We start from the raw sequence: 27,419 nt of genomic DNA, 5'->3' as shown, positions 1-27,419 counted from the left end.
CCAAGCTTTCACACCGGTATTAGCAGGTGTTAGATCTCCTTGAAGCTGCTTAAGCTCTGCCAACTCACTGGGAGTTGTACAACTCATTAACACCTTTTTGATATAAAAGAAAAGGCTGAGAACAAAGACTCTGGAAGGAATCTTGGGTGATCAGTAGGTACAGCTGAGAGGTTGGGTCCTCATTAGTCAAAGGGAAAGGTTTTAGCTGAGATGCAGCTATGGTCAGGATTTTGCTACACATGCTTCTATTATTAGAATTAATATGCTGCCATGTGCTCTGAGGAGCTGACATACATTGCAATTTGAACATTAAAAAAAAAAGACAAACACTCCAGGAAAAAATATAGGTGACCTGGTAAACTGTGAAGTTGTAATAATCGAGAGAGAAAAAAATTCTCTTGTAAACAATGACTCAACAGATTCTTTCCAAAATCAAATTAGTTTCTGAAGACATGCCCAGAGGAACAATTATTTTAACTGCATTAAAGGTGTGCACAGACACATTAAAGCACTGGTCAAATTCTACAAGTTACGTAGTTTCAAGAAACCTTCAGTGTGGACATGGCAAGACTCTCAAGAAGAAGTGAAGCTGGACAGGGCCCTAAGCAACTTCAGCTGTAGGTGTCCCTGTTCATTGTAGGGCAGTTGGACCAGACGATCTTTAGGGGTCCCTTCCAATTCAAGCAGTTCTACAATTCCATGAAATAATTCAGTTTGTGAAAACAAAAATCAGGAAACCAATTTCCTCACCAACGGTTACAGCAGACAGTCCCATCCCTTGATCCCATCCATAATTGGGATCTAATCCTGACCATGACAGACATCACAAACCACTGAACCAGCAGGCTGATCCATGTACACATACTCAGCAACCTGAAATAAGCGTTAGACTGTGCAGAATTTCCACCCCTTCATTTGCTATAAACACAACACAACAACTATAAAGACACTGATAGCAGAAGCATCACATCACAGAACAGAAAGAAGTAGTAAATATGAGAATCGTGGAAAGTATAGAAACAGATACTGATAAACAAAAGCATGAATAAATTTATGCTCTACACAATTCTGCTTCATAAACCCAACATTCTTGTGAATTAAAGGTTTTTATCTGTAAATCTCAACACATCTTAGAGGATTAGTGTGCTCATAAAAGGAAACAGAATTTCAGAAATGCAATCATTACCATATAATCTCAGAATAAGGCACAATATTGCAAAACGTGTAGAAAACATGGTCAAACGATGGATACTGTGAATGCTTTGAGACATATTTCAAGTTAGGAACAACCATCCAAGACGAAAATTCCATTTTCAAAAGAAATACAAACTTCAGAAAGTTTTATCATTCCTAAATATGCAATAAGCTGAAGAACTATTTTTATATATTAATAATAAGCGCTGGAAAATTTATTAAGTCTAAAGAAAAACCAAAAATACAGTAAAGTTCACTGTTTGTCAGCCCCCACAAAAACATAATTAAAAATGGTGATGAAACATTCATGTGCAACACGAAGGCACTCTGGATTGAAAAACATAATTTCAGAAGATGAATCAAAGAAGAAAATGACAACTATGAAATGAAGGCCTTGCTATAACTGTGATACTTGAAAATTCAAAATATTATAGGGAATTAGAAGCATTTGTGCTCATGACAGGGGGAGTGCTGAGGATACAAGATAACACCATGCACACACTATATTAGGAAAAAATGAAGACAGTATCTACCTTGAATTACAGTTTTAACTGTCAATTTTATTCATACATACTTATCTTAACATAGGGTTTCCTTTCATCTTAAACAGTTCTGAAGTCCCACCTTTTCATGTAGCAAAATTGTAATAGAGGTCTGAAAATGTCCTTCCGTGCATTGGTACAGTGTCTATTGAAAAGTATCATAGAATGGATTGGGTTGGAAGGGACCTTAAAGCCCACTGGCTCCCATCCAATGTGACCTTAAACACCTCCGGGGATGGGGCGTCCACAGCTTCCCATGGCAGCCCATGCCAGTGCCTCACCACTCCATCTTCCTAATGAGATGGCTGTTTTTTATTCAACTTCTACTGAACACTGCACAGATATTTATGTATGTCTTGTAGACCACATCCAGTTTCTAAGAGTTAAAAGACAGTCCAGTGCTCATCTTGGCTATTTAATGCTATACACTATATCAAGTTTTGATCACTTTTCCACCTTATTCATCACTTTGGGCTTATTAATACTGCATCTCCTATTTTACTATCCCATTCTTCTGAAACTCCACATAGCTGACTTCCCAAATTACAGCCCACAATTTATTATCAGGCGTCTGCCTACTTTTTACTCCTTTTTCCAAATATTTTCTGAAGGGGCTAAGCAGCATGGACTCCAGAACGACTCCACTGATGACTTTATTTCTACTGTAAAAAAGTGATTACTCACTCATCATAGAATCACAGAATGGTCTGGGTTGAAAAGGACCACGTTGACCATCTGGTTTCAACCCCCCTGCTATGTGCAGGGTCACCAACCACCAGACCAGGCTGCCCAGAGCCACATCCAGCCCGGCCTTGAATGCCTCCAGGGATGGGGCATCCACAGCCTCCTTGGGCAACCTGTTCCAGTGCCTCACCACCCTCTGTGTGAAAAACTTCCTCCTAATATCTAACCTAAACCTCCCCTGTCTCAGTTTAAAACCATTCCCCCTTGTCCTATCACTACCCACCCTTGTAAACAGCCATTCCCCTCCTGTTTATTCACTCCCTTCAAGTACTGGAAGGCCACAATGAGGTCTACCCCCAAGCCTTCTCCTCTCCAAGCTAAACAATCCCAGTTCCCTCAACCTTTCTTCATAGGAGAGGTGCTCCAGACCTCTGATCATCTCAGTTGCCCTCCTCTGGACCCGCTCCAAGAGCTCCACGTCCTTCCTGTGCTTGGTGCCGCAGGCCTGGATGCAGTGCTGCAGATGGGGCCTCACAAGAGCCCAGTAGAGGGGGACAGTCACCTCCTCTACCTGCTGGCCACCCCTTTTTTAATGCAGCCCAGAACACAGCTGACCTTCCGGGCTCCAAGCGTACATTTATGGCTGATGTCCAGCTTTTCATGCACCAGGACCCCCAAGTCCTTCTCTGCAGAGCTGCTCTCAAGGAGATCTTTCCCCAGTTTATATAAATACCTGGGATTGCCCTGACCCAATTGCAGCATGCTGCGCTTGGCCTTATTGAACCTCATTAGGTTTTCATGAGCCCACTTTTCCAGCCCGTCCAGCTCCCTCTGGATGGCTTCCCTTCCTTCCAATGCATCGACTGCACTGCTCAGCTTGGTGTCAGCCGCAAACTTGCTGAGGGTGCTCTTGATGTCACTGATGAAGATGTTGAAGATCACCGGTCCCAACACCAACCGCTGAGGGACACCACTTGTGACCAGCCTCCACCCTGACACAGAACACTCTTCTGTCCCCTTTCTCTTAACCAATTAACTCTCCCTTTTAATTCCACAGTGAATCAGATCCTCTATCATGAGGACCACTGCCATATGTCAATAATTACATTAAATCTTCCTTACCCACAACTAAATGATTTAACAGAACATCAATAGATTTATGAGCTACAACTTCCCTGTATAAAAGCATGCTTAATCGTTCTCAATTCTGCACACTAATTCAATGCAGACGATTAAAAAAATAAAAATAAAAAATTGAAGGAAATCTGTATTTAGCCTTCTTCACTACATGTTACCCTCATCCCTAGGGCCATGTCCTCACAGCTCAACATGCTTAATCTGGAAGGTTTCCAACAAGTTAGCATCGTTCATAGCTTGAAAGCACTATGTAAGACAAGGAGTGATTTTAAAACTGGAGATGGGAAGGCTATAAACACACCTACATCACTAGAAGGAAATCAGAACACTATGGTATTCTGATTTTGAAATCCTCTACCTCTAGTAAAGCTGCTTTTGAGGGCCAGAAAATTAAATTGCTTCTATGATTTAATTTGAAAACTATTACCATTTAAAATCCCTACGCTAAAGCAAAATCCTTTGTTTTTACTGTACTTGTCCACTGTAAGGAAATGACAAGCAACGTGCGTTTTCCAAAAAGGAGCAAATGTGCTCAGAATGATGTGGTGTTGTCCAAGAGCATACCAAGGCAGCATGGTGAAACACTTCCTTGGGAAGACCCAGCCAGTGAAAGACTGGGCTGCGGGGGAGAGACAAAGTGGTCCAAGCCAGGAACGATTATGGTCTCCACACCATACATCTCCCTGCTTCTCCAAAGACTGCCAGGGATGGTTTTGTCCTACACAGAGATTAAAAATGAAGCTGACAATATATAAAATTAACGCATTTGAACCTGGTAACCAAATAATCAAGTTTTGTTACGTTACTTAAATTAACTAATGGAGCTATCAGGGTAAGGCAATGCTATGACACAAACATGACAGCTATTTGTCTCAAATTACCCTTCTTTCTTAAAGCAGTAGGTACTCTTCAGTGGAGTGAGAAAGGAGCGCTACATAGAGTAACTCTGTGTGTAAAGGTAGGGTAGCACATGGCATATAAATTTACCCAAATACAGTAGTTTTTTAAAAGAAATTTGGAACAGATAAATCCTTACACTATTCCAAAGAAGGCTTCAGCTTTTTGTCTATGACCCTGATATAATTGCATCAGAAGGAAAAAAAAAAAAAAGACTATTTCAAACTTATGAAAAAATCCCTATCACTGTAGAATGAAAGCATCATTAAAAAAAAGCAGCTTTATGTACCACAGCATTTACATAGCATCTTTCAGACTTTCTGAGATCACTGGTGTCTTAGTTTTGTTTTTTTTTTCTAATGAAGGAAGATGGAAATGGATGTCAAGACTCACAAATTAATTCAAACTACTGAAGTGCTAATTTTAAATGACTTTCCTCTTTAAAGGAACTTTAAAACAACTATCCTAATTACACTTTTGATCATCTAAAACAAATTAATAGGAATTGCACGTATTCATTTCCAACCTCGGGAAGCCTGCACTGCACCATCATGATCTCTTAACAGAAGATCAGAGAGCAGGCAGAAAGCCAAATCAGTGCAATACTGGAGTGTATCCTTAATAAATCCTTTGGCCATTAGACCAGACTAACTGGTAGCTATTCAAGATAATCTCCTTTCACCTCATTAATGCAGCCACCACAGCAGCAAAACACAGCAGCGCTCCTAAGCACAGAGCACGCTGTCAGCCGAGTTAGTTGACTTATATATACACTGCAGAAACCAGCTGTATCTGCACCCAAATGTTTACTCTTCCATTGGCAGTATGAACAAAAATGTTGGTAGGACAAAGTCTTACAGGATGAGGGAAGGTGAGAGAGGGGCCAATTCATATGAGCGTGTGCCTAGCAAGAACAATGTAACGCTGGTAGCTTTGGGAATACTGAGTGAGTTTACCAATGAGCCAATTTTACCAATCCTCTAATTTTCCACCTACATGTTGCTTCCCGCTTTTCATTTAATGAAGGAAATAATATCCAGGGAAAGGCTGCTAACAGTCGACTTTCAGCGTCCAGTTTTTTTCTTCAATGTTGAAATATTATCCTTCTAAAACGACAATAAATACCCAAAGGCATCAATATGTGCGAATTAAGTGCAAGCAAAATTTGATTTACACTATGATTTCTTTCAGGAAGCAGTATTTTTTCCTGTTTCACTTGTTGATCCATTGTTATCTAACAAAAGAAGCACTTACAAATTTTTCTTGCATTCCTCCTTTCTCTTACCACCTATCTTGTACAAAAGTGAGAAACAAATGAAAAAGTACTATCATTTCAGTCAATTTTTAATAGGTCTGCACTTTGTGTAATGCTTCCACTTAAGACTGCTAGTTACTAAGGAACAAAATATATTCCTCTAAGTGTCTAGTATCCACAATTCAATATACAAATAATTTTTCCCCTGAGTATTAAAGAAATGAAGGAAGAAACAAGCTTGATTCCTCCTATGAAAATGCCCCTTACAAAAAATTTGAATTCTGAAATCAATTATTTTGAGTTCTTTTCAAGACAGCTTTTGCACCCTGAATTGTCTATGATCAGCACTCCACGTATCCATCTTTATTTGTCTCTTACATCACATCAGATTTGGAGTGATTTCCAGATCCAACACTAGGATAGCAAATGTGTACTAACATCTATGAAATATTTTGTATAGGGGCCAACTCATTTAGCTTTGTTTATGCTATATTCTATTACATTTAATAAATTCTGTCAGAGACAAACTTGGCTTGCACTCATATTTGTCCCCCAGTACACAAAATATTAGAAACATTGCAAATTGGGTCTCCTAAGGTCAAGTCAATACTCAGTGAAAAATTGCCATGCAGGCTACATCCAGCTGGTTAGTCACCCCTGATTTAGAAGAGCCGTTAAATTGCTTACACCTACTTTTGAGGAAGAGGAAAAAAACCTTACGAGGAGTTGTGCAATCTCACAATTCTCTTGCTCACTGCCCACAGAAATACTCTATATCCAGAACAAAACCCACTGGGGAGGGAACAGAGAGACGAACAAGCAGCTAGCCACACGTACTACTGTTCAAACCCGCAAGGGGCATTTGTTTTCTTATCATCAAACACAGGACCATAGCACTTGAAAAGTTCTTCCTGCTAAAAAGTCCTGCAATTATGGACTGGTCTTGAGCCATTTGCCAAAGGACACGTCAGAAGAAGCCAGGACCTTTGCCTCCACTTTGGCTTTTACCAACTGTTTTCACCTCCCTTAATAATTAAAAGAGAGCCCTTCTCTGTCCCCAGCTTTGTTTCTTTTAATTTCTACTGTACATGTCAAACCAAACTCAAGGTCTACATCATTTTCATCAGTTATCTGTCTGCATCTTCCATCACAAGATCCTGTTCTTCTTAAACACGTGCGACCAGAACTGAATGATTTAATTCTCACTTACTATTCCATATTTCTATTTGCCTGTTCAACTCTCCTATAGCATTTGTTTATTTTGCAGCACCCACACTGGGGATCCAAAACCATCCAAAATCATTGGTTGCTCAACCACCGTACTCCTGCGCTGTACCAAACAAGCAGGTCCCTTCAGAGGAAGAGAGTCCACGAGTGCTTCAACTGCAAAGCAACCCAAATTAAGTTTCTCCTTATTATTCCCTTTATTTCTCTTTACTTCTTCATAGTTCTGTTTATTATTTGCCATTTTCGTAGATCTTATCCATAACGTCGCCAACTTTCAAGTCCTTTGAAATAAACATAAAAAGTGGATCTGACCAGTGCTGAATACACAAACCCTCCCTAAACATACGTACATTTCCTTTCCAATTTCTCTATTAAGGATAGCCAATTATTAGTCCAAAATTATGCAGCATATTAAGACATTGATTTGGTTGTTAATAAAAATAAATAAAAACAAAAAGCCTTACACAACAGAACTATGCACTTAACAACTGTCAAGAAAACATAATCTATTACCCTGAAAACTATTTTTGTTAATACAACCTTTGATTTATTTATTTTTAATCGGCTTGCTGCTCCCCAAAAACCTTTCAGCTTGCCATGTATTTAACATGAAGAGTCAGAGAAACTGCTGTGCAATTTCAGTTTCTCTCAATGACAACAGAGAACTTTCATCACCATGACTTTGTCTTTAAAAAAAACAAACCATAACAACAATGGAAGGAAGAAATAATCTCTGATACAAACAACATGTCCCGTCATAAACAAAAGCACTAATTAAAACTTACATGGCAGTTACGTGTCATAACTATCATGATTTATAAGCACAGGACAACAAATTTACTGAGGGAACTTATTGTTGAAAGGGCAAAGAATCTTTAGGTTCTCCTACCCTCTGGAAGGGGACAAGTTTTAAAATGTTTTCAATAAACCTGTGTGTTGCTAACTAGTACTCCAGATTTCAGTATACAACACATCCATTTAGCTTAGTATTCTTTTATTATTAAGCAGTTATAAAAAGAAGATAGTAAGTATTTAACACAAACCTGACAACCAGTTTCTAGAGTAATGTCACTTCTGCAAATTCGACATTTAGCCAATTAGGTCTAATCAGATATTCACAGACTTCACAGCCCAATTAAGCAACGTATTTAAATAAGCAGTAGTCACTGGCCTTCATAGAATTTTTAAAATAACCCTATTTTTCATGGTTAAAAAAAAACCCTATTATGAGAGGTATAAAAATAAAAATAATAATTTCATTATTTCATTGTTCTTGACTGCCATTAGAATTTAACAAAAAAGTACTTTAAAAAGTCTGAGGTCAATATAAGTTCACTTATCAAAACCAAGGAATGCTTGACTTTGACAATAATAACTTACCGCAGTGGACTGTTTAAGAAAGCTCACTCATTTAGCCCTATAGTCCTGCTAAAGGGCATGAATTAGCTCACTCAGAAAGAATTCTTGGCTTGCAGTTCTTAATTTCTGATCATTGACTTTGCTGCTGTGGTATGTATTAATCAATTACTTAATTATTCAATTCCCAAACTTATGTACAATATATATATATGTGTGTGTGTGTGTGTGTGTGTGTGTGTGTGTAAGAAAGAGATTTTAAAAAAAAAAAAAAAAAAAAAAAAAAAAGGGAAGGAAATCGTATTGCTTCCCATCAGCATTCACGTGAGTCATCTTGCACTTGGGCCACAACAGCCACATGCAGCTCTATAGACACAGGGAAGAGTGGTTGGACAGTTAGTTTCCCTGCAGTAAAGAACATGGTGCTGGTCAACAGCTGGCTGAGCATGAGCCAGCAGTGTGCTCAGGCAACTGTGAAAGCAGTGCTTTAGACTGGACGTTAGGAAGAATTTCTTCATGGAGAGCATGGTTAGGCATTGGAACACGCTGCTCCAGGAGGTTGTGGAGTCACCATCCCTGGATGAAAGAGATGTGTGGACGTAACACTAAGACACTTAGTGATGGGACACGGTAGGTATGGCTGGAGATTGCACTTGATCTTAAAGGTCTTTTCCAAGCCAAATGATTCTATTCTATGACCAGTACTTGTCAGAACTTGTAAACGCTGCCCCGAAGCCTCTGTCATTTGAATGGCCATAAGAGGATATCCTCATTTATGATGTAATATACCAGTCATACACCTGTTCAAAAACTTCAGGGGTCTTTTCTATACGTAGGGAAATACAATTCTAAAAAATTACAGATCTCATTTCATGTACTTGGTGAAGAAGTTGCCAGATTCTTGGCAGCTCCTCCATGGCTGGCAATGTTTGACCCTTTTCTCCAGACTGCTGTTATCAAGGTCCTGTTTGTTCTTCACAATTCAAGTTTTCGGCCAGCTCTGTTCCCATAGAGTCGAAAGCACTGAATCTCATGATCCTCACACCAAGGCCAAAACAGGCCTTAATCTAACAGCGTTACATTTACAGTTACTAACTGTGAAGTAGTGTAAACATGACAAGGACTCAGAAAACTCAGCTGTGTTGCACCATAGAGACAGAGGAGAGGATTCAGCTACAAGACCACTGCCTTGTAAATCTTCCACAGATTATGATGTTTGCCACTCCTCGCTGACAGACACACTGCACACAGAACGGAGATGTAAAGGTGAAGTATGGTATGTTGAACAAAATGAGATATCCTGGGGCACAAAATGTGGTAACAACTATTACCATAAATTATGAAGAGATTTACAGATAAATTAGGGTTGTCATGAGACTTAATTTTAATGGTTTGATAATCAAGTAAGAAACACAATAATTACAATACCTGTTTTTCAGTAAACCAAAATCACTGCCACTAGCAACACTTCTTTGTTAATTTACATAATAAAATCCCCTCCTGGAGCTGCCTGCTGCATTCCTCTAATTCTGAACAATCTATTAAATCCCACATCACTGTGATAAACAATTTCAGTTTCACTGCTGATTATATTGAAAGTATTTCTAATTTACAGCAAACCTCCTTCAATCATATACAGCAGACAATGCAAGAAACAGTTTTACAGATGGAAAGCTCCACTAGTCTAGAAAACTATCTGAAGGCTGAAATTTCCAATAGCTTTTCTGAGAGAATTCCTGCTCCATAATATAGAAAGCAGAAACAACGCATCAGAAACTTCCAAGTTATTTTAGTTTCTGAATATCCAGGGGAAGTAAAGAGGCAAACAGTAAGCAGGAAGCACCATTATTCTTCTTCTTAGGTTTGCTGGCAGAAAATATGATAAACACAATCTCAAGCAATGAGAACAGGGATGAGGAAAACAATTTCCCAGAACCTACTCTTCATCAGAACAGGAGATTTCAAAATGATGGTGATGAATGGAGGGAGAGTAAATTACAAAAGAAATCACTAGGAACCAAAGTAAGAACTGGAGGAAAAGTTACACTTCAAATAAAAGTGGAATGAGGAAAATATAAAGAATGAAGAAAGAACCAGGAAGGTACCGGGAAGGAGGGAAAAAAGACCTTCATTGAACAGCCTCACCTCAAATATCACTCAAATTGAAAAGCAGTCGATGCCTGGATATGAAAAAAGATATCCTAATAGTAGGTCTTAGTGAAAAACATTGTACATCTGGGCCAGAAACATTTGGTTCAAAAGTAACCCCCTGTGAATGACAGTTCTACATTACCAAACACAGACCTAGGACCAGTGCTTCAAAAAAGGGGAAGATTTCTTGTTTTTTGTAAAATTATCCAAAGCTCCACAGTAGAAGGAGTTGGCTGATTTTAAGGCTCAGTTATGTTCCATCTAAGTTTCTGCAGAGGATTCACTAGAATAGAAAATAAACCTCCAAGTAACGCAGGAGCTATATATACAGTCACAAATGCATACAGATATTAGTTGTGTATATACCTAGTTATAAAAATATAGTTGAAAGTTATACTGTTTATCATTCAAGAAATAACAAATGTGTTTAGAAGTGGTAGAAAACTCTCTGCAATTCCTAAACACAAATAAAACAATAAAATATTTTGCATTAAGATTAAAATCAATGTCCTTAAAAGGCTTAAATTCTTCCAAGAGCCACAAAATCCACTTCGCTAAATGACTGCTTCAAAAGTCTTATTGAAAGAGTTTTTATCCATTAAAATGTAATGATTTCAGGATATGTAAACTTCAATTGTTAAATCCATAGGAAAAGAAAAGCAATTCAAACAAGGAGATGCAAAGTAATTATATTACATATTGTCCCAAAAACTGTGAATAGAAAATTCATACACAAATATACAGAGAACACAGATATGAATATGCACATTTTGGTAAGTACTTAGTCTGATTTTCTGAAAAGAGTGAATTCTTTCTGAAAAAAATTAGAAAAGGAAGAAAGCACTGCTTGTTACCACTATTTTTGTCCACTTCTTCAGGAAGAACAGTTGACAGAATTTAACCTTGAGACACCTTTTGTCATGATATTACTGATATTCCTAGATACTTTGTACTTGTTTTTCACAATTGCTTGTCTTGCAATTGATGTATTTCTACTTCAAAATAATATTCAGGCTGAAATTTAAATACTTTGAAGTATTTCCTTTTAAATGCTTATCAATTGCACGACTTAAGAGAACTCTCCCAAAGAACAGAACTGTGATGTCTATGACCAAACTGAAACATATCTTTTCTCGTGGTTCATCTTTTCAAGGTGAAAATGATGTTATCTAGGCAAAATGATCATCTGAAGGAGAAAAACCCAACAAGATTCCTAGAGTAGAGTCAGTTGTAGAAATTCCATTCAGACACAACATGGTGTTTCAGGATGTAGTTATGTACAAAATAGAATTTACATCATCCCAGTAGGGTTGGAAGAAACAACACATAGAAGAGTCTACTTAATTCTAGAATATTTTCACTACAGAAATCGTCACTGCTTATTCAGCAATTTTATTTTTCTTTATTCCATTTCTATTTCTATAAAAACAGACAAAGAGTCTGGGGAACTACATGGAGAAAAGAGCATTTCAAACTGGGAAAGGATAAGATCTATTGGGTTCTGATTTTAACAGTGGAAGAACTATGTTCAGACCACATAAAAATCATATTAAAACATTAACTAAGAACACAACTGAACTAGTTGGGTCAGTGTTACATCCATAAACCTACTTCACAACCTACCCTTTCATATATTATCCTTTACTAGATTCAAAGCCGAAGAAATTAACTTGAGAAAGTACTAGAACTCAATGAAACACCTTAAAAAAAAAGGCCCCAAATATCAACAACAGGGTAGAAATAAATAATATGCTTTAAAGCAGGGCCCTCAAAATAGGAAAGGACTTACCGCTGACATTCTCCAGCATGCAGAATTAAATCTTCGTTGTTCCTAGCACTGATGGTCAACTCGTGCTCTGTGGAATTGAAGACATCAAGAAGTAGATGACATTGCCGGGTGCTGTTCGGGCAGGGGAAAAAAGGATATCACAATGTCAGTAAAACACCACAGAACAATCATGTATGTATATACATCTGAAAAAACATTTACACATAAATATTTATGCTTGCATAGAAAAACACATACATTCAAGAGATAGTAGATGCCTTATATTTATATCAATATCTTACTCTTTTAGAACAAATACCTTTTTTAAAAAACTAAAACCTGACAGAAGCATATATTCGAGTTCCATGACAACTATGACCCCAATAATATTAAGTCCTATAGCATTTGATCATCTGCATATATTCTTACTCTGTTGTTTTAAGATTCAATTCTGTGGGAAAAAGCCACACGTTTTATTCAGTTCTTTCAGCATTCACACAAGACAGGTTTTCTTACTTCATTCTACCTTGACATTTATCTTTTTAAGCAGCAAAACTTTAAATCTTTGCTCAGTTTGTAAGGGAGCAGTTCCACGCATAATAGAATCATGAAATGGTTTGGGTTGGAAGGGACATTTAAAGATCACCTACTTCCAACCCCCTGCTATAGGCAGGGACACCTCCCCCTAGACCAGGTTGCTCAAAGCTCCATCCAGCCTGGCCTTCAATGCTTCCAGGGAGGGAACATTTAAAACCTCTCTGGGTAACCTGTTCCAGTGTCTCACCACCTTCACACTACGGAATTTCTTTCTGCTATCTAGTCTAAATCTTCCTCCAGTTTAAACGCATTTTCCCTTGTTGTGTCACTACCTGCCCTTATAAAAAGTGCCTCCCCAGCTTTCCTATTGCCCCCCTTCAGGTACTGGAAGGCCACTATAGGTTCTCCCTGGAGTCTTCTCTTCTTCAGGCTGAAAAGCCTCAATTTTCTCATCCTGTTCTTGTAGTGAAGGTGCTCCAACCCTCAGATCACCTTCATGGCCTCCTCTGGCCTCACTCTGCTCACAGGCTGGAGAATGTTGGCTTTCTGCATTATGCCAACTACTCCAGGAGAGACAACTTTGTCCTGTCTTACAGAAAGGATCACACAGACAGGACTAACAGAAGGTCTTATATTAACCAGCTACTGTCTTTCAAATCCAAACTTCCCTAGATGCATTCATTGGAAATACACAGTGTTTTCGGTTATATTTGGAAATAATATTGACAGAGCTACAGAAAAGAAACTCTACTGTAGATTTTTAGTCTAATTTCTAAACTTCTCTTCTTTGTGAAATAATGTACAAACAGGAACATTGAATGAAGATTATAATGTAATACAAATGAAGCAAAAAATCAGAAAGAATCGGATAGAAAATGCCAAATGCAATCAGATAGCTATGATAATGCTTTATCAGTCCAGTCTGAAATTCAAAACTTCCTCAGAAGCTACTTAATCAAGGAAAATATCCCAGCCATAAGCATCACTATAATTTATCTTTAACTATAAATGACTTCAACGTTTAAATGTATTTATAACAACATTAGATGACTTGTCATTGGGAATTACAGAATAAAGTAGTGTAGCTATTGTACAGAGATTACAGATCATTACAACCCATGTAATTGCTGGCACAGACACTAACTAGGGAAAAGCAACTTGTGTTGGATGTCAGAAATAAAACTCATTAGCAGCTTTAACTTATCATAGAACCAGAGAAACACAGAATGGCTTGGGTTGGAAGGGACCTCAACAATCACCTAGCTCCAACTCCATGCCATGGGCAGGGTTGTCAGCCAGCAGGTCAGGCTGCCCAGGGCACCATGCAACCTGGCCCTGAACGCCTCCAGGGATGGGGCATCCACAGCTACTCTGAGAAACTTGAGAGGGAGCTCACATGAAATCAGAAGTTCCCCAGAAGGGAAGAAAGAGAAACAAGTGGTAAGATAAGGGTTGTCAGAGCAGTCTTTCAAGTAACACACATTCAAACTCTGTAAGATACAGTTGAGAGCCTCAGGTAACCAAGTACACTTCTCCTACTGCGTAAGAATTTCAATTCAACTCCAGTCATTCCAGAGAGAATTAAGCTCTGACAATGCAAGAGTATAAGAGCTGCTCTTCCACTTATGAAAAAGCTCCGCTGGTGTGCAATGCCATTCTTTGCTGAGTATCAAGAGAAAGTATTTCCAGGGCGCATACAGAAGGAACCGCATTGATGCCATGCAGAACCCTGAGATGGGACATTCTTACAAGTATGGGATTCAGCCCCAAGTGACAGCAACACCACATGCAACCAGGCACTGAGCTACAAGTGAGCACTGCCTGCGGACAGCACCATGCCTCTAAGGAAAAGCAGAAAGGAAACGGGGGGTGGGAGAGCAGAGGTACTTTTTGGTATTTTTCAGGGTTTTTGCTCTTTTCAGGTAAAATTCCAGTGAATACTGAATATAGATAATGCACAAAGGTACCTGAGTGCCTGAAGCAAACATGTCAAAACTCATGAATTTTGAACAAATAAGGAGTCACAGATTCTAGCAGAAACTCCCTGCCTATACAGCTCACATAAAAGGAACGACTGCGAGAGGCAGTAGCTAACCTGGTATCAGCAAGGAATGAGAAAGCAAGCCAGGCTTCCATCTCACTGCTGGCAGTGGGACGAGCCCTGCAAAGCCACAGAAAGCTTCTGTCTCTCCAGCAGATGCTAAGACATGATTTGCAAGAGAGATTTCTTTGCTTATAAAATTCGACAAGGAAGCAATTTTTTACTTATCCCACAGAAAGAAACAAACAGTCGTTTGAAATAACATTCATACAAGCTTTGTACAATAGTATTTGACGGCAGAATCAAAGTTTTGTAAATAAAACAACTGATGTTATAAATATAAGGGATCTTTACAACCAGCGGACCTTCAGAACTGAACACCGTCACTAATTCTAACAATTCCTGAATAAAAACTCTTGGATTATACAGTGAAAATTATTTGTGACGACACTTTGCTCACCCTTTACAAGCACCACAAAAAAATAGGCCTACAGGGAAAATATTTTTTCCTTGTCACTTTTGAGCAAAATAAGGAAATCTTCAGTAAAAAATAAAAGAGCTAGAGAATCATTACAGTACTTGAAAAATAGTAAGATACAGATATAAAATGATTGCAGGCAACATGAAGGCAGTAGGAAAATACTACACCACAATTCAGGGTAATTACGTATCAGCATCAAACCAACTATTAGAGCAATAAAAAACAAACAATTTCAGGTTACAAAAATATATGGACTGAAACAAGGTTTGAATACTGGAAATAAGACAAAATATAAACTCTGGTAAATTATATGTAATACTACAATAAAAGGGGAAGAAAAGAAAGCCTGCAAGTTGTTAAAGAGCAATTTACTTAAGATCTGGAAAGTAGAAAAAACTTTCTTTTTTCTCTTTATTTTCTGCCATGTCACAAGCAGGAGGACTGTGTAGAACTGATGAAACTGAGCTACAAGCAGGTCAAAAATGAAAGTTCCAGGAAAACAAAGAATTAGTAAGAAAGCCTAATCCCCTCTTCACATCAATTTTCACTACAGATAAACTTACAGAAGACTTTTCTTTGAAAGACAGGAAGGAAATGACCTACTTCGGTGTCAGTCAATGATATTTTAGAAGTAAATCATATTCACACAAGGGTGATAAAGGAACTCCAGCATGAATTTGCGGAACACAGCACACAGTTTAATCCAGTAATCTGTTGTTTAAACTAAGCTCTGTACCAGAAAAATTTCAAATGTCATATTGTTTTAAGGATTTCAAGGCAATTGAGAAAAATCTGAGACCATCAGCCATTGCCTCCACATGAGGTAAATGAGTTTTCTTTGAGAAGTCTGTAAGCTTATTTAAAAAAAAAATTGAACACTCATTCTAATAAATAGATCCAAAGATGATTTTACTACAAACCATAGCAATCTACCAAAATTTTTGGCTGAAGAAAAGCAGTCATAAGCCTGTGTTTCTAGGAACTGGGAAGGACTATCCAACGTTTGCTCAATATCATCTTATTTTACTGAATTACCCCAATTTCTTCACCTTTTAACAAACTATGTACCACCAGGTAATATTTTACACTAAATATTTAGTGGATTAGGAAGGGCTGTACAGGGTAAGCCACCGGGAGAAATTAGTCAAATTTTACCTAGAGTGATCATATAAACTTCATTTTCCTGGGAAACTGTACTTAAAACTATCCAGCAAAACACATCAGAAATTGGAAATAGATATCTTTTCTGAACAGAATGATGTACACATATTGCACAGTATTAAGAGATCAGTTTAAACAGAGATGAATGTATACAAACTCTGGGTTAAGTTCTAGAAAGGATTTTACTTTGATTCCCATCTTGCTGTTCTGAATCAAGCAGTTTCAAAGCCTAAGTGGAAAAATGCTAAAAATCACATTCTGCAAACAACTTCCCTTTCAGTTATCTTCCTTGTTTGTCTCCCGTGTTTCCTTTAAAAGAATCTACTGTGCATTTCACGTGCAAGGTTGTATTTTACAAGTACCATGGAAGGCTGTATGTCAGGAGGCAGTGCAGGCAAAAGCTAGAATTAGAAAGATGTTCTCAGTTGGATGAATTATACTCGAAAGGTCTCAGAATAACGTGCACAATTAAGTCAGTACTTACTTCAAACTCTAAAAGATAAGATTTATTTATTTTTAATTCTACTGTGTCTTGGAGATTTATTGCATAAATTAATTTATGTTATCTTCCTTTCTAGAAGCCGGGACGTAAGACAAAGAGAAGCTGGTGACATGATGAATCAAACCATGTATTAAAAGCCTTACAATGTTAGGATTACAGAAATAGTCACAAAAGTGGGGCCATGGGAACTCAGACAAGAGGCAATTACACTGTGATCTAGAAATTTCTTTCAGGGGTATTGCAATTACTATTCCGACCTACTCTGAAATGACATCAGAGGATATACTTCAGTAACATTTAACACAATATTACAAACCAGATGCAGCTATCATGCTCTAATGACAGCTCACTGCAGTGAACAATCTTATTGCCATTCTGTTTCTAGCTTTGTTCTAAAGTCAGTTCAAACAAGAAACACTCAGAGGGGTTTTGGCAAGTTATCAGCATCCTGACTCAGCTTAGTTTGCCATCAACTGAAATGAAGGAGTGTTTTCACACCCAGAATTTTTGTTTCTTTCATGCCTTCTTTTTAAATGGTCATACCCAATATCCCTGATCAAAACAATGTCAGAGAGAGAAGAGAAGCTTTTGGAAATGACAACAGGCAAACACAGGCTGGAATTCAACCCAGCTCCCTCAGATCCACCAACAAGCACAGTCTCTTCATATAACACAGCAAAACAATGATTTAGAATATAAATTCTAGATCCTAAGCATCTTTGCTGTTGCTATTTTGTTTTGAATAGTTTCCTTAGTTCCATTTAATTTTTACTGAATTTCCTATAAATAAATCTTTCCACCTTAGATTATTAATTCAGAAATTCACATATCTTACTATTAAAAGGGATTTTGGCTCCCCAGGGAGGTGGTTGAGTCACCATCCCTGGACGTGTTTAAAAATCACTTGGATGTGGTGCTCAGGGACCTGGTTTAGCAGAGGGATGTTAGTTAAGGTAGGATGGTTAGGTTGTGGTTGGACTCGATGATCTTCAAGGTCTTTTCCAACCTGAGCAATTCTATGATTCTATGAATTGTCCTCATCCGACTTTTCCTAGTTGTAAACCTTCTCATTTATGCTAAATATTCCCAGCACATCTATAAATACTTGTAGATTTATGTTCTCACACCTTCATTTGCCAAACTCTACATATTTAACATTTTGATCTCAAAAATCAATGCTCCCAATCTGTAAGCTACTATCTGCTGCACTTCCATGAACTCATTGCAACATGTATAATTAGCAGAGTTTAGGGTTAGCAAGATGATATAACCACTGGACCTAAACATCTATGTGTCATGGGTTCTTACTCATTAAAATATATCATCAGCTCAATTGTGTGAATTTAAAAAAAGAATGTAGTCTAGAAAGACATCCAGTCTTGAGAATACAAAAGAAAAATTTACTAAACCCACTCCTTGACAGGTTTTATAAATGGATAATCAGTCTAACCAATTGAATTAGCATGGTTTCTTTTTCAGCTGTCTTGGTTTTTAATATAAGAGTGAATTGAACATTGTGGAGATACCAAGTCATTTTAAACAGGCTATAGCTTGGCCTTCTTCACAACAAACTATAATGACTGATGGCCAACTGAAAGATGCTGGCCTTCCCTTCAAAAATCTATGGCATTTGAGGAGCGAAATGTTGAAAATCGTAAGGTCAGAAATTGCAGCCCATCAGCAGGAAGTTGACTCTCATTCTAAATGTATTAATGTATTAAGTAAGAACACTTACTTAAAAATTCAGTTCCAAAAGGGCAAGAATTGTTTCAAAAAATACTGATTAACTTTTCTACTGTGTAACCAAAACATTTGTTAGAACATGGGAAGAAACACGCTATTTACTCTTCTGTCATTGGTGAGTGATGAGCAGAATCTCTAACCCAAACCTGGCTCCTGCAGGGTGCAAACTGCAATTTATTGTACCAAAAACGTGGGCAATCATGGAAACAAGAACTGAAATTTTGAAAATCATATCTGGTTTTGTTGAGGTCCAAACTTCTGCCCATCCAACAGAGGATCTCCTGAGAACTCTCCACACAAACAAGATCATTCTTCTTCTGTAGTACGTGAAGCCCAAGTTGGAAAAACTGTATACTGACAATCCAAACACTGATAGGTCTTAGACTAGGAGTACACTGCAGGCATTATTACGGATTGATGCCTTGTTAGCAGTACTACATCACTGCATTAAATGAAATACATTAATGCTACAAAGGGAAATGAATCTACAGTTACATGAAATGGCACTTCTTGAACTTCACAGTGTCAGACCTGCAGTGTCGCCTTTTTTCTGTTTCAATCTGACTCAACTACAAGGACAGAGTCTCAGCCTCTACTCTTGCCAAGAAAGACGTGCAGCTGAAGCTGTAAGGCAGTGTTAAGATCAGAAGAAAACTTGGCTGCCTTAAGAAAATTAAAAAATTTACTTTGCTCATCATCTTGAATTTGTAGAATGGAAGGGAAAGACCAAGCCTTACCCAAAAAGAAATGCAGTATCCTGGTTTCACTATGGATGGACTTGATCTACAAATCCACACTTTCTAGCCTTTGGAGATGGTTCTCATTTACTTTTGTGTAGATGGCATAATGGCAAGGGATGAAAAGAAAAAAAGTACCCTACATTGCACCAGAGCCTATCTTATTACAATTTTGATTAGTAATCACAGGATAATGATTTCCTTTCAAAGACAAATAAGCAAATCAAGGATTACAGTGACACGACCAGAGGCAAACAACTTCCAAGCATGAGTCTTTTCCATCAGTACTCTTGGCAGCTCAGTGAGCGTACGATGATACCCAGTGAAACTCCTTGGAGCAGAGTACGGCTGCTAACTGACAGAACATCACCTCTTCTGACAGGAGGGCTGGTATCTGAATCAAAATTAGGCAACAGATCGCACACTGTAGCACAGCGAGGGCTGCATCAAGCCAACGTGCCCCTACTGACCAACACAGATAAAAGGTTAAAAGGATCTCTTGTCAGGATGGAATGCATCTTAACACACAGTGAAATCGCAGCTAATGAAACTTCTATCCATAAATCACAAGCCTGTGCATGAGTGCATAATTATGGCTAGATATGTAGACAAACAAAAACAAAGCAAAATCAACACACACTCTCACAGAAGGAGGAAAAAAAAAAAAAAAAAAACAACAGCAATTTCATTGTTATCTCTCATGTATGCCTGATCAAATAGAAGAAATACCACCTATGTCTGGAAGGTTTTTACATAAACCATAATCTTTATGTTACACTGGGGGGGGGGGAAGTGATTTCATTAACAATTTCCCAGGTTTTGTTTGTTTTTGTTTTATTTTCCAGTAAAGACCTAAGGGAAAAATCAATGTTTAGAGTTTTATATTTCACTCTGATTTTAAGCCCAGCAGCTATTAAGCTACTGTTTCTTACTTTTATTGAGGTAAAACGTTTTGGTTTTTTTTAATAAAAAAAAAGCACCCAGAAAATGAAAACAATGTTAGCTTTCATTCTGAAATGACAGCTGAGAAGGTAAGTTACAAAACACTGCCTCACATAATGACTAAACAAAAAGAAGTCCAGTGCCCAGAATAGAATTTAAGCAATGAAATCTCAGCTGCAAACTCGATGGGAAACCTGAGTCAAGTTTTTAAAAGAGCAAGCAAAAATACAAAATTTGATTTTCACTGGGCCTCAGATATTGGCAGAGATGATCAACAATCAAGACAAACGTTCTTTCATTTAATGACAGATATTTATCCTCAGTAGTTTGGAAGATGACGTTACTTTTACTTTTATTAAAACAACACTGAATTATGCATGACTTTTGATGAGGGATTACCATTGGGAAGCACAAGAGTAAACGAAAAGTGTTACTACTCACTAAAACTAAAACTTGGAACAAGGAGAGCCAGGTAATAAGCACTTAAAATGCTTCATGACTGAGCAATGTACACCCATGTAACATAACAGATTTGCACAGCCATTGAACAAGTCCTGCAACACAACAGTTCTGAAAGAAATCTTAACGTTTGTCCCCAGAGCAGTTTAACACTTAGGATTTCAAAATAAAATCAGTAATATATTTAACCTCCCCTCCAATCAGCAAGCCACTTTCCATTGACCTAAACACTGATCTGTGTGAGGAACAGGCGAAGAACGAAGCAAATGCATACAATACGAGCTGCAGAAAACTCAGCTCAGTTACTTTTCTTAAGGTTTCATTGCTTTTGTTCACAGGATCAAAAGAAACATTTTGTGCTTTGCAAGCTGTGGTGGGGTTCATCCATCCTTGGACATTTCTGCAATAGTATCATAGTGGTGACTCATTTCTTCCCTTTGAAAAATGAAGTATGGCACCAACATCACATAGACTAGTAGGCCTTTCCACTCTACTTCTGGGTTTTCTTTATTACATTTGTTGCTGAAAAAAGTCTTAGGAACAATATGAATCTCTTGATCAATTAAGTTCACTTTCAACTCTCTGAGCAGTGTTATACAAATGCACTAAAATAATTTCAAACTTAAAAGAAAAGCTTGCTCCCACAATGCATGCTGGCACACTTTCCAATACTCCTGCTACTTTGGAGGAATAGAAGAGGATTTCCAAAATAAGCAGAACCTCAGAATATCCTAGGTTGTAAGGGCTGAACAGGGATCATGTAGGCCAACTCCTGGCTACAAACAGGACCACCCCAAATCCAAGACACATCTCTGAGCACTGCCCAAACACTCCTTGAACTCCAGCAGCTTAGGGCCATGACCACTGCCATGGGCTGCCATGACCACTGCCCATTGCTTCATTCCATTTCTATCCACTTTGTAACAACTGTATAAAAAACATTTCCTACTTCTTTGTATTTGTACCTCAGAAGTAATTATGCACTGAAAGCAAAGCCACCTTCAGTCTCTCTTTCCAACAAAGCCAAGCATGGTTGCTCACTTTTTGGTGAGAGATATTCAACGGCCACCTCTGGAACTTCCAGAAATTTAATGTATCCCAAAGATTTAAACATGTTAGAGTATTTAATGACTGGTATAGGTGAATTTACACGTGAACATGTAATTAATTGATTAAGAATCAGTAAAATCATTACATTACAGAATATGTTCTTGTAAAAACTGCTTTCCTTAAGCAGAATAAAAAGCAGTAATTAGTAAAAAATATACAGAGTGTGAACTGTACATTTAGTAGCAAATAAAGACAATTTACAGCAAATAACTACTTATTACAACTGATTGCACTCAGCTGTTGATAAGTCAAATTTTAATAATTATGGCATTTGACAACCATCAGGTGCTGCTCTGATTTTTAAAACTGGCACACGGGAAACCATTCTGTCACTAATGACAGCACTGAAGGAGAGAATGTTTACAATTTATTCCTTATATTCAAAGACAATCATCAACACATACATTTTTTGTAAGACGATGCTAGGTAAACACAAAACAATGTAATGAATAATATGTCACAAAAGTGAAGAGATACAGAAAGAAGTATTATAATAAGCAGGACATACTCAGGGGAACGGCTGTTCATGAGGATGGACAGTGACAGGATAAGGGGGAATGGTTTTAAACTGAGACAGGGGAGGTCTAGGTTAGATATTAGGAGAAAGTTTTTCACTCAGAGGGTGGTGACACACTGGAACAGGTTGCCTGCTGTGGATGTGGATGTGGAAGGAGGTTGTGGATGCCCCATCCCTGGAGGCATTCAAGGCCAGGCTGGATGTGGCTCTGGGCAGCCCGGTCTGCTGGTTGGTGACCCTGCACATAGCAGGGGAGTTGAAACTCAATGATCACTGTAGTCCTTTTCAACCCAGGCCATTCTATGATTCTATGATTAGAATAAACTAATAATAAACCTTACTGAAATAACATTTGAAACTCAGAAATTTTGCAGTGAACATGGATTGCTTTGATCATAGTCTGCAATTAAATAAGGTTAAATTCCTAAAGTGGAAGTATTTTGAAAACTAGCTCATAGAATTCTTTGCTGGTGACTACTGAAAGTTTTGAGAATGCTTTTTAGTTTACAGTCAATATTAACAATGAGTCACAAGTAAAGGTATCAAAATAAGGTTCACCTGGTTGCTGGAAGGGTGCTGACACGTGTAAAGAAAACAGAAGGCTCTACTTCTACGTGAAGACCCAGTGAAAGGTTCCGGTAATATCCTTCAATGTGTCCTGGTCCACCAGAGTATTTAAAATTCAGGATGGCTTCCAGTGTCTGGAGAAATAGAAGTAAATTACTTAGTAGTAATTAGTATGTGTCATTACTGTGCATTTCAACAGTACAATTAAAATCACAGAAATGATAGCAACGTTTTTATGCCATCAAGAACTTGAATTTGCCTTCCTAACACACCTATTCTGTTACCTTTAGAAAAAAAAGGGAATCAAATGACTGCATCCCTAAGTTACTTTTCTTCCTTAACCCTTTAAAAAAAAACTTAGTAGAGAACAAAGTCAGATGGACATAACTCCTCATTCGACATTTAACACAGAGAAAATGAAGAGCTTATTTTTGCTTAGAAGAGTTTATAGATGTTTAAATGATAAGCTCTTCCACTCTTTTAAAAATATTCATCACTACATTACCTTTGTAATTAAATGAGAAAGAATTTTTGACTTCAGGCTGACACTGAACAACAACAAAAGTAGAAATATCTGGTCTCCATATTGTAAGCGTATACTCATCTCCTTTAACTAGCAGACAACAACAATATGGACCAAATACAGTATATTAACTTTGCTTTATCTTGATATTCACTTCACAGAACGTGACTGGTTAGCAAATATTAAGAATAATGATCATTATCATTAGCCTTACACACTCTTTACTCCCATTAGTTCTGAGACTTTATTTCTTTGTTGGAACTTTCGGACTGTGTGAAGCTTCTCAGCATAAGTCTCCTTGTCATCTTCAAAGCTCAAGCTCAGAACAAACCTTTGGTTCACCCAGAGCAACTATATGCCACCTCTTCTTCTATTACACTCCTGAAGTACAATTTGCATGAAGCATGGCAAAAATTTGGGAAGTCTCATTGGATTCTTTCCCTGCTCTTATTATAGTCCGCAGGCATCTGCTATTGCCAGTCTCAGAGCAATGATACAGACACTACTCTGGCATGGACATTAATTACCAGGTTAAGCTGAAGTCTATGCCCACAATTACAACAGTTTCTAAAAATCATTTAGAAATGCTGTCTTTTTACTCACTCAGTAGCTTTTAGTTTATTCTATAAAGAATTAAAACACTTTCCCTCAAAAAACAAATGTACAAAAAAAAAAAAAAAAGAAAGAAAGAAAAAGAAAAAGAAAAAAGGAAAGAAAATCCACAATCTCCAAGGCAACACCTTATTCTCAAAAAAATACATATTGTTTTTTCATAAGCTCTAAGGAACAATTTAGGAATTTAATGACTTGGAAAAAATGTATGCCATTTTGTCTCTAAATGTTGTTGAAAGAACAAAAACACTGAAAATCCATTCCTTAAAATAACCGCAATCCAGTGATTTAAAGAATGTCAAAGATACAAAACCAACAGTTTGGTGGCAAGTGCACACTTACACATAGTGCACGTTTCCAGATTGCTTTTCAGCAAGGGGAAGTAACTCCATTTTTTAATTTGCTTTCATTAAGATTCATAAGAGTCACCCTAAAATACAAACAAAACTATCCACTGGCTACTTTAGACAAAGCTGTCTACTCTGTTTATGTCAATTCCTAATTTGTAGTTAATTAACTCAAGTTTAATTTATGTCAGGAGAGCTAATTGATATTAAAAACAAAAGTAAAAATGCCCAAACCCATTCAGAACATGCTTCATTCTAATTAACCATCTGGATTACTTAATAAAACTTAGACTCTGCAAGTACAGGTATCTGTTGTACAGGGATGTGCTGAAGAATGCAATTCAATTCTCATTGGATTTTCTGTGAAATCTCCAAGTATGTAAGCTCCATACAAGTGCTGTAATATTCAAAGCTCCTTGCACTGTAAAGCTACTGAGGTGTTATTCCATGATTCCGTTCTTCATAAAATCATGGTGCAAGACTGCTCAATAAAGCCCAGTCCCAAAGAACTACAAGTAAATATCGGTAAAATGTTTGAAAGGTCATGGAGCACTGTCACTGCCCATGCAAAATCCATCCTAACATCCAACACTAAATGAAAACACTCAAAAAAAGGCTACAGTATACCACCATTGATAAACAAGAACAAGCAAAGGCATCATCAAAGTCTTGGTCTCTCCCGAAGAGAAAAAATTGTCAAATAAACTGGCTGATAACCCTAAATATGCCTCACGTCCCATATGAGAGAACAGCAAAAGACTTAATGGTCTTCTTCCCAGTCCAAATATAAAAACCTAATTGGTGGCAAACAGATTTTAAATGCAAGAACTTCAGAGCACCAAACCCTGCACTCTCACCAGCTGTGATAATGGAGCAGGGTTCCTATGAATATACATATACACAAAGGTACAGCTCCAGACAGAATATATATTGGGAGTGTATATGTATGTGCAGAGGAAGGGCATGACTGAGGAAAACATTTTTTCCAGTGTCTTAAGGCAATCAGAGAAAGTTTTATTGCTTACAATTTATACAATACGAACAAGACATGGGAAAAAGGAAATTCAAATCTCCTTCAAAACACAGCTTGGGAAGGACTCCACACCCAATATCTAAGATTGATTTTCTATCACCATGACAGAACAAAAATCCTACGCTTTCATAAGCTTACATAGTTCCATCTTAAAACAATTTACCTTTCTCTCCCACAGCCCCTCCTGAGAAGAACGAGCCAAATGCTACAATCCCAGACTTAAATATCCTTCTCTGCTTAGTCCAGATGTCTTGCAGAACCCACACAGACAGCAGACAGTGCCAGGGCACACTGCTGACTAAGATTCAACTTGCCATCAAGCAAAATCCCCAGATGCCTTTCCACAGGAAAAAGCCTCCATCCTCCAGCCTCTCATCCTAGTTTGTACATACAGCCAGGCTTGTCCCATCCCAGGTACTGGTTCATACACTTGTTCTTGTGAAACTTCACGCAGTTGGTGACTGCCCAGCACTCCAGTTTGTCAAGACCTTTCTTTGTGGCCTCTCTACTCTGAAATGAGTCAACAGCTCCTCCCAATGTAGTGTCATCCACAAACTTATATAGTATACCTTCAAGACCTGTTTCAGTGTTTTACATAATTACATTATAAAGTCATCCTTTCAAACAAAGGCTCACATACGCTGCATTTTCTAAATTCCCCTGGAATAGAAAAAATGACATGATGCAGATCTTAGCATTTAATAGAAGATGAAATGTCAGTACTTAGCTACAGACAGTTTGCTCCTGAGACTCTGCAGATACTGCCTGCAGTAATCGTGAAGAAATATCAGAATGTAACATCATAGGCTCCCCATTAAGACTTTTAAAAGGCAGCATGAGAAGACTAAAAATATTTAAACTCAGAATGCAATGTTCTTTCCATTTTAGTTCCTGAACTGATTATAGAAAACAACTCTTAGTAACAAGCATAATTTCTCACGGGATTAGGGCTTGACATTTGAAAAGTAACTTCTTCTAGGTGTGTAATCTTCAAATATAGCTTCTTTTTTAAATCAAAATACATGCTTGACGGTAAACACGTTTTCATCCCAACTCCCATCCTGCCCCTGGTCTGCTGCTTCTCATCCAAAGTAACACATGCATTAGTAGGACCTGCTCCAGAAGGAGAGCATGCGTGCATGAGTGCTTCACCACTCTTTGTCACGTCCATCCCCTTCTCTCAGCTTTTTGGATGCCTTTTGTTTTCTTTTTGCTAGTTATTGCTTATTTTTTCTTAGGCAGACTATTAATTCCTGAAAACAAAAATTTCAGCTGCTTAAGAAATTTTTGTGTATAATTAGATTTACTGGCAGTAGCAAAAAGAAAGCAAGTTTCTCCAATTAATGATGATCTTTTCAATAGAAGCAGATAAACCTGCAATAAATAAGTGGTAAATAAACAAGCAAAGACCTGGCCAGTGTGATTAGAGGCATTCCATGTCCCCGACTCCAGGCATGAAGAGTTGTGTGCAAGGTTAGACCTGGTCTGATGAAAAAAATTCAGTCCCGGAACCCTCAAGTAAGATCACCTCCAGGAAGTATATACTTCTGTCTGTGTATTGATTTGGTTAGTGAAATTAATTTAAATTAGCACTTTGAGTTTTAATTTGCAACAATCTAAGAAAAGACAAATATCTGTCTTCAATAAAAGATGGTTGAATATTGTATTTGAACTGCCATTCCATGTATCTGTTCGTTAGAATGTGTCCTTGGTCCGTTGTTTCACATGATAAGCTGACAAAGGGTAAAGAAGATATAAAAGTCAGGCTTAACAGAGGTATTGGGAGAAATAACAGTTGACCTTGCATGGTATTTCCATGAAGAAATATACACTGTTCCCTCAACCACTCAGATCTCCCTCTACTTGAAATACCTGCATTGAAAGGAAAGGTAGGAG

General features: G+C 37.8%; 1 protein-coding gene across 3 annotated transcripts in view; it reads right to left on the bottom strand.

The window, feature by feature from the left end:
- Window positions 1-27,419, bottom strand: part of TRAPPC9 (trafficking protein particle complex subunit 9) — a gene marked incomplete at both ends in the record, with an annotated part of 466,587 nt that overhangs the window by 293,008 nt on the left and 146,160 nt on the right. For all 3 annotated transcript variants that reach the window (XM_079533233.1, XM_079533234.1, XM_079533235.1), the window contains 2 exons: window positions 12,233-12,343; window positions 23,000-23,142. In XM_079533233.1, the coding sequence (XP_079389359.1) occupies window positions 12,233-12,343; window positions 23,000-23,142 (254 nt within the window). The remainder of the gene's footprint in view (window positions 1-12,232; window positions 12,344-22,999; window positions 23,143-27,419) is intronic.

Source organism: Tetrao urogallus, assembly GCF_951394365.1.
Source record: "Tetrao urogallus genome assembly, chromosome: 3".
NCBI lineage: Eukaryota > Metazoa > Chordata > Aves > Galliformes > Phasianidae > Tetrao > Tetrao urogallus.
This window is presented reverse-complemented; position numbering and strand designations above follow the sequence as displayed.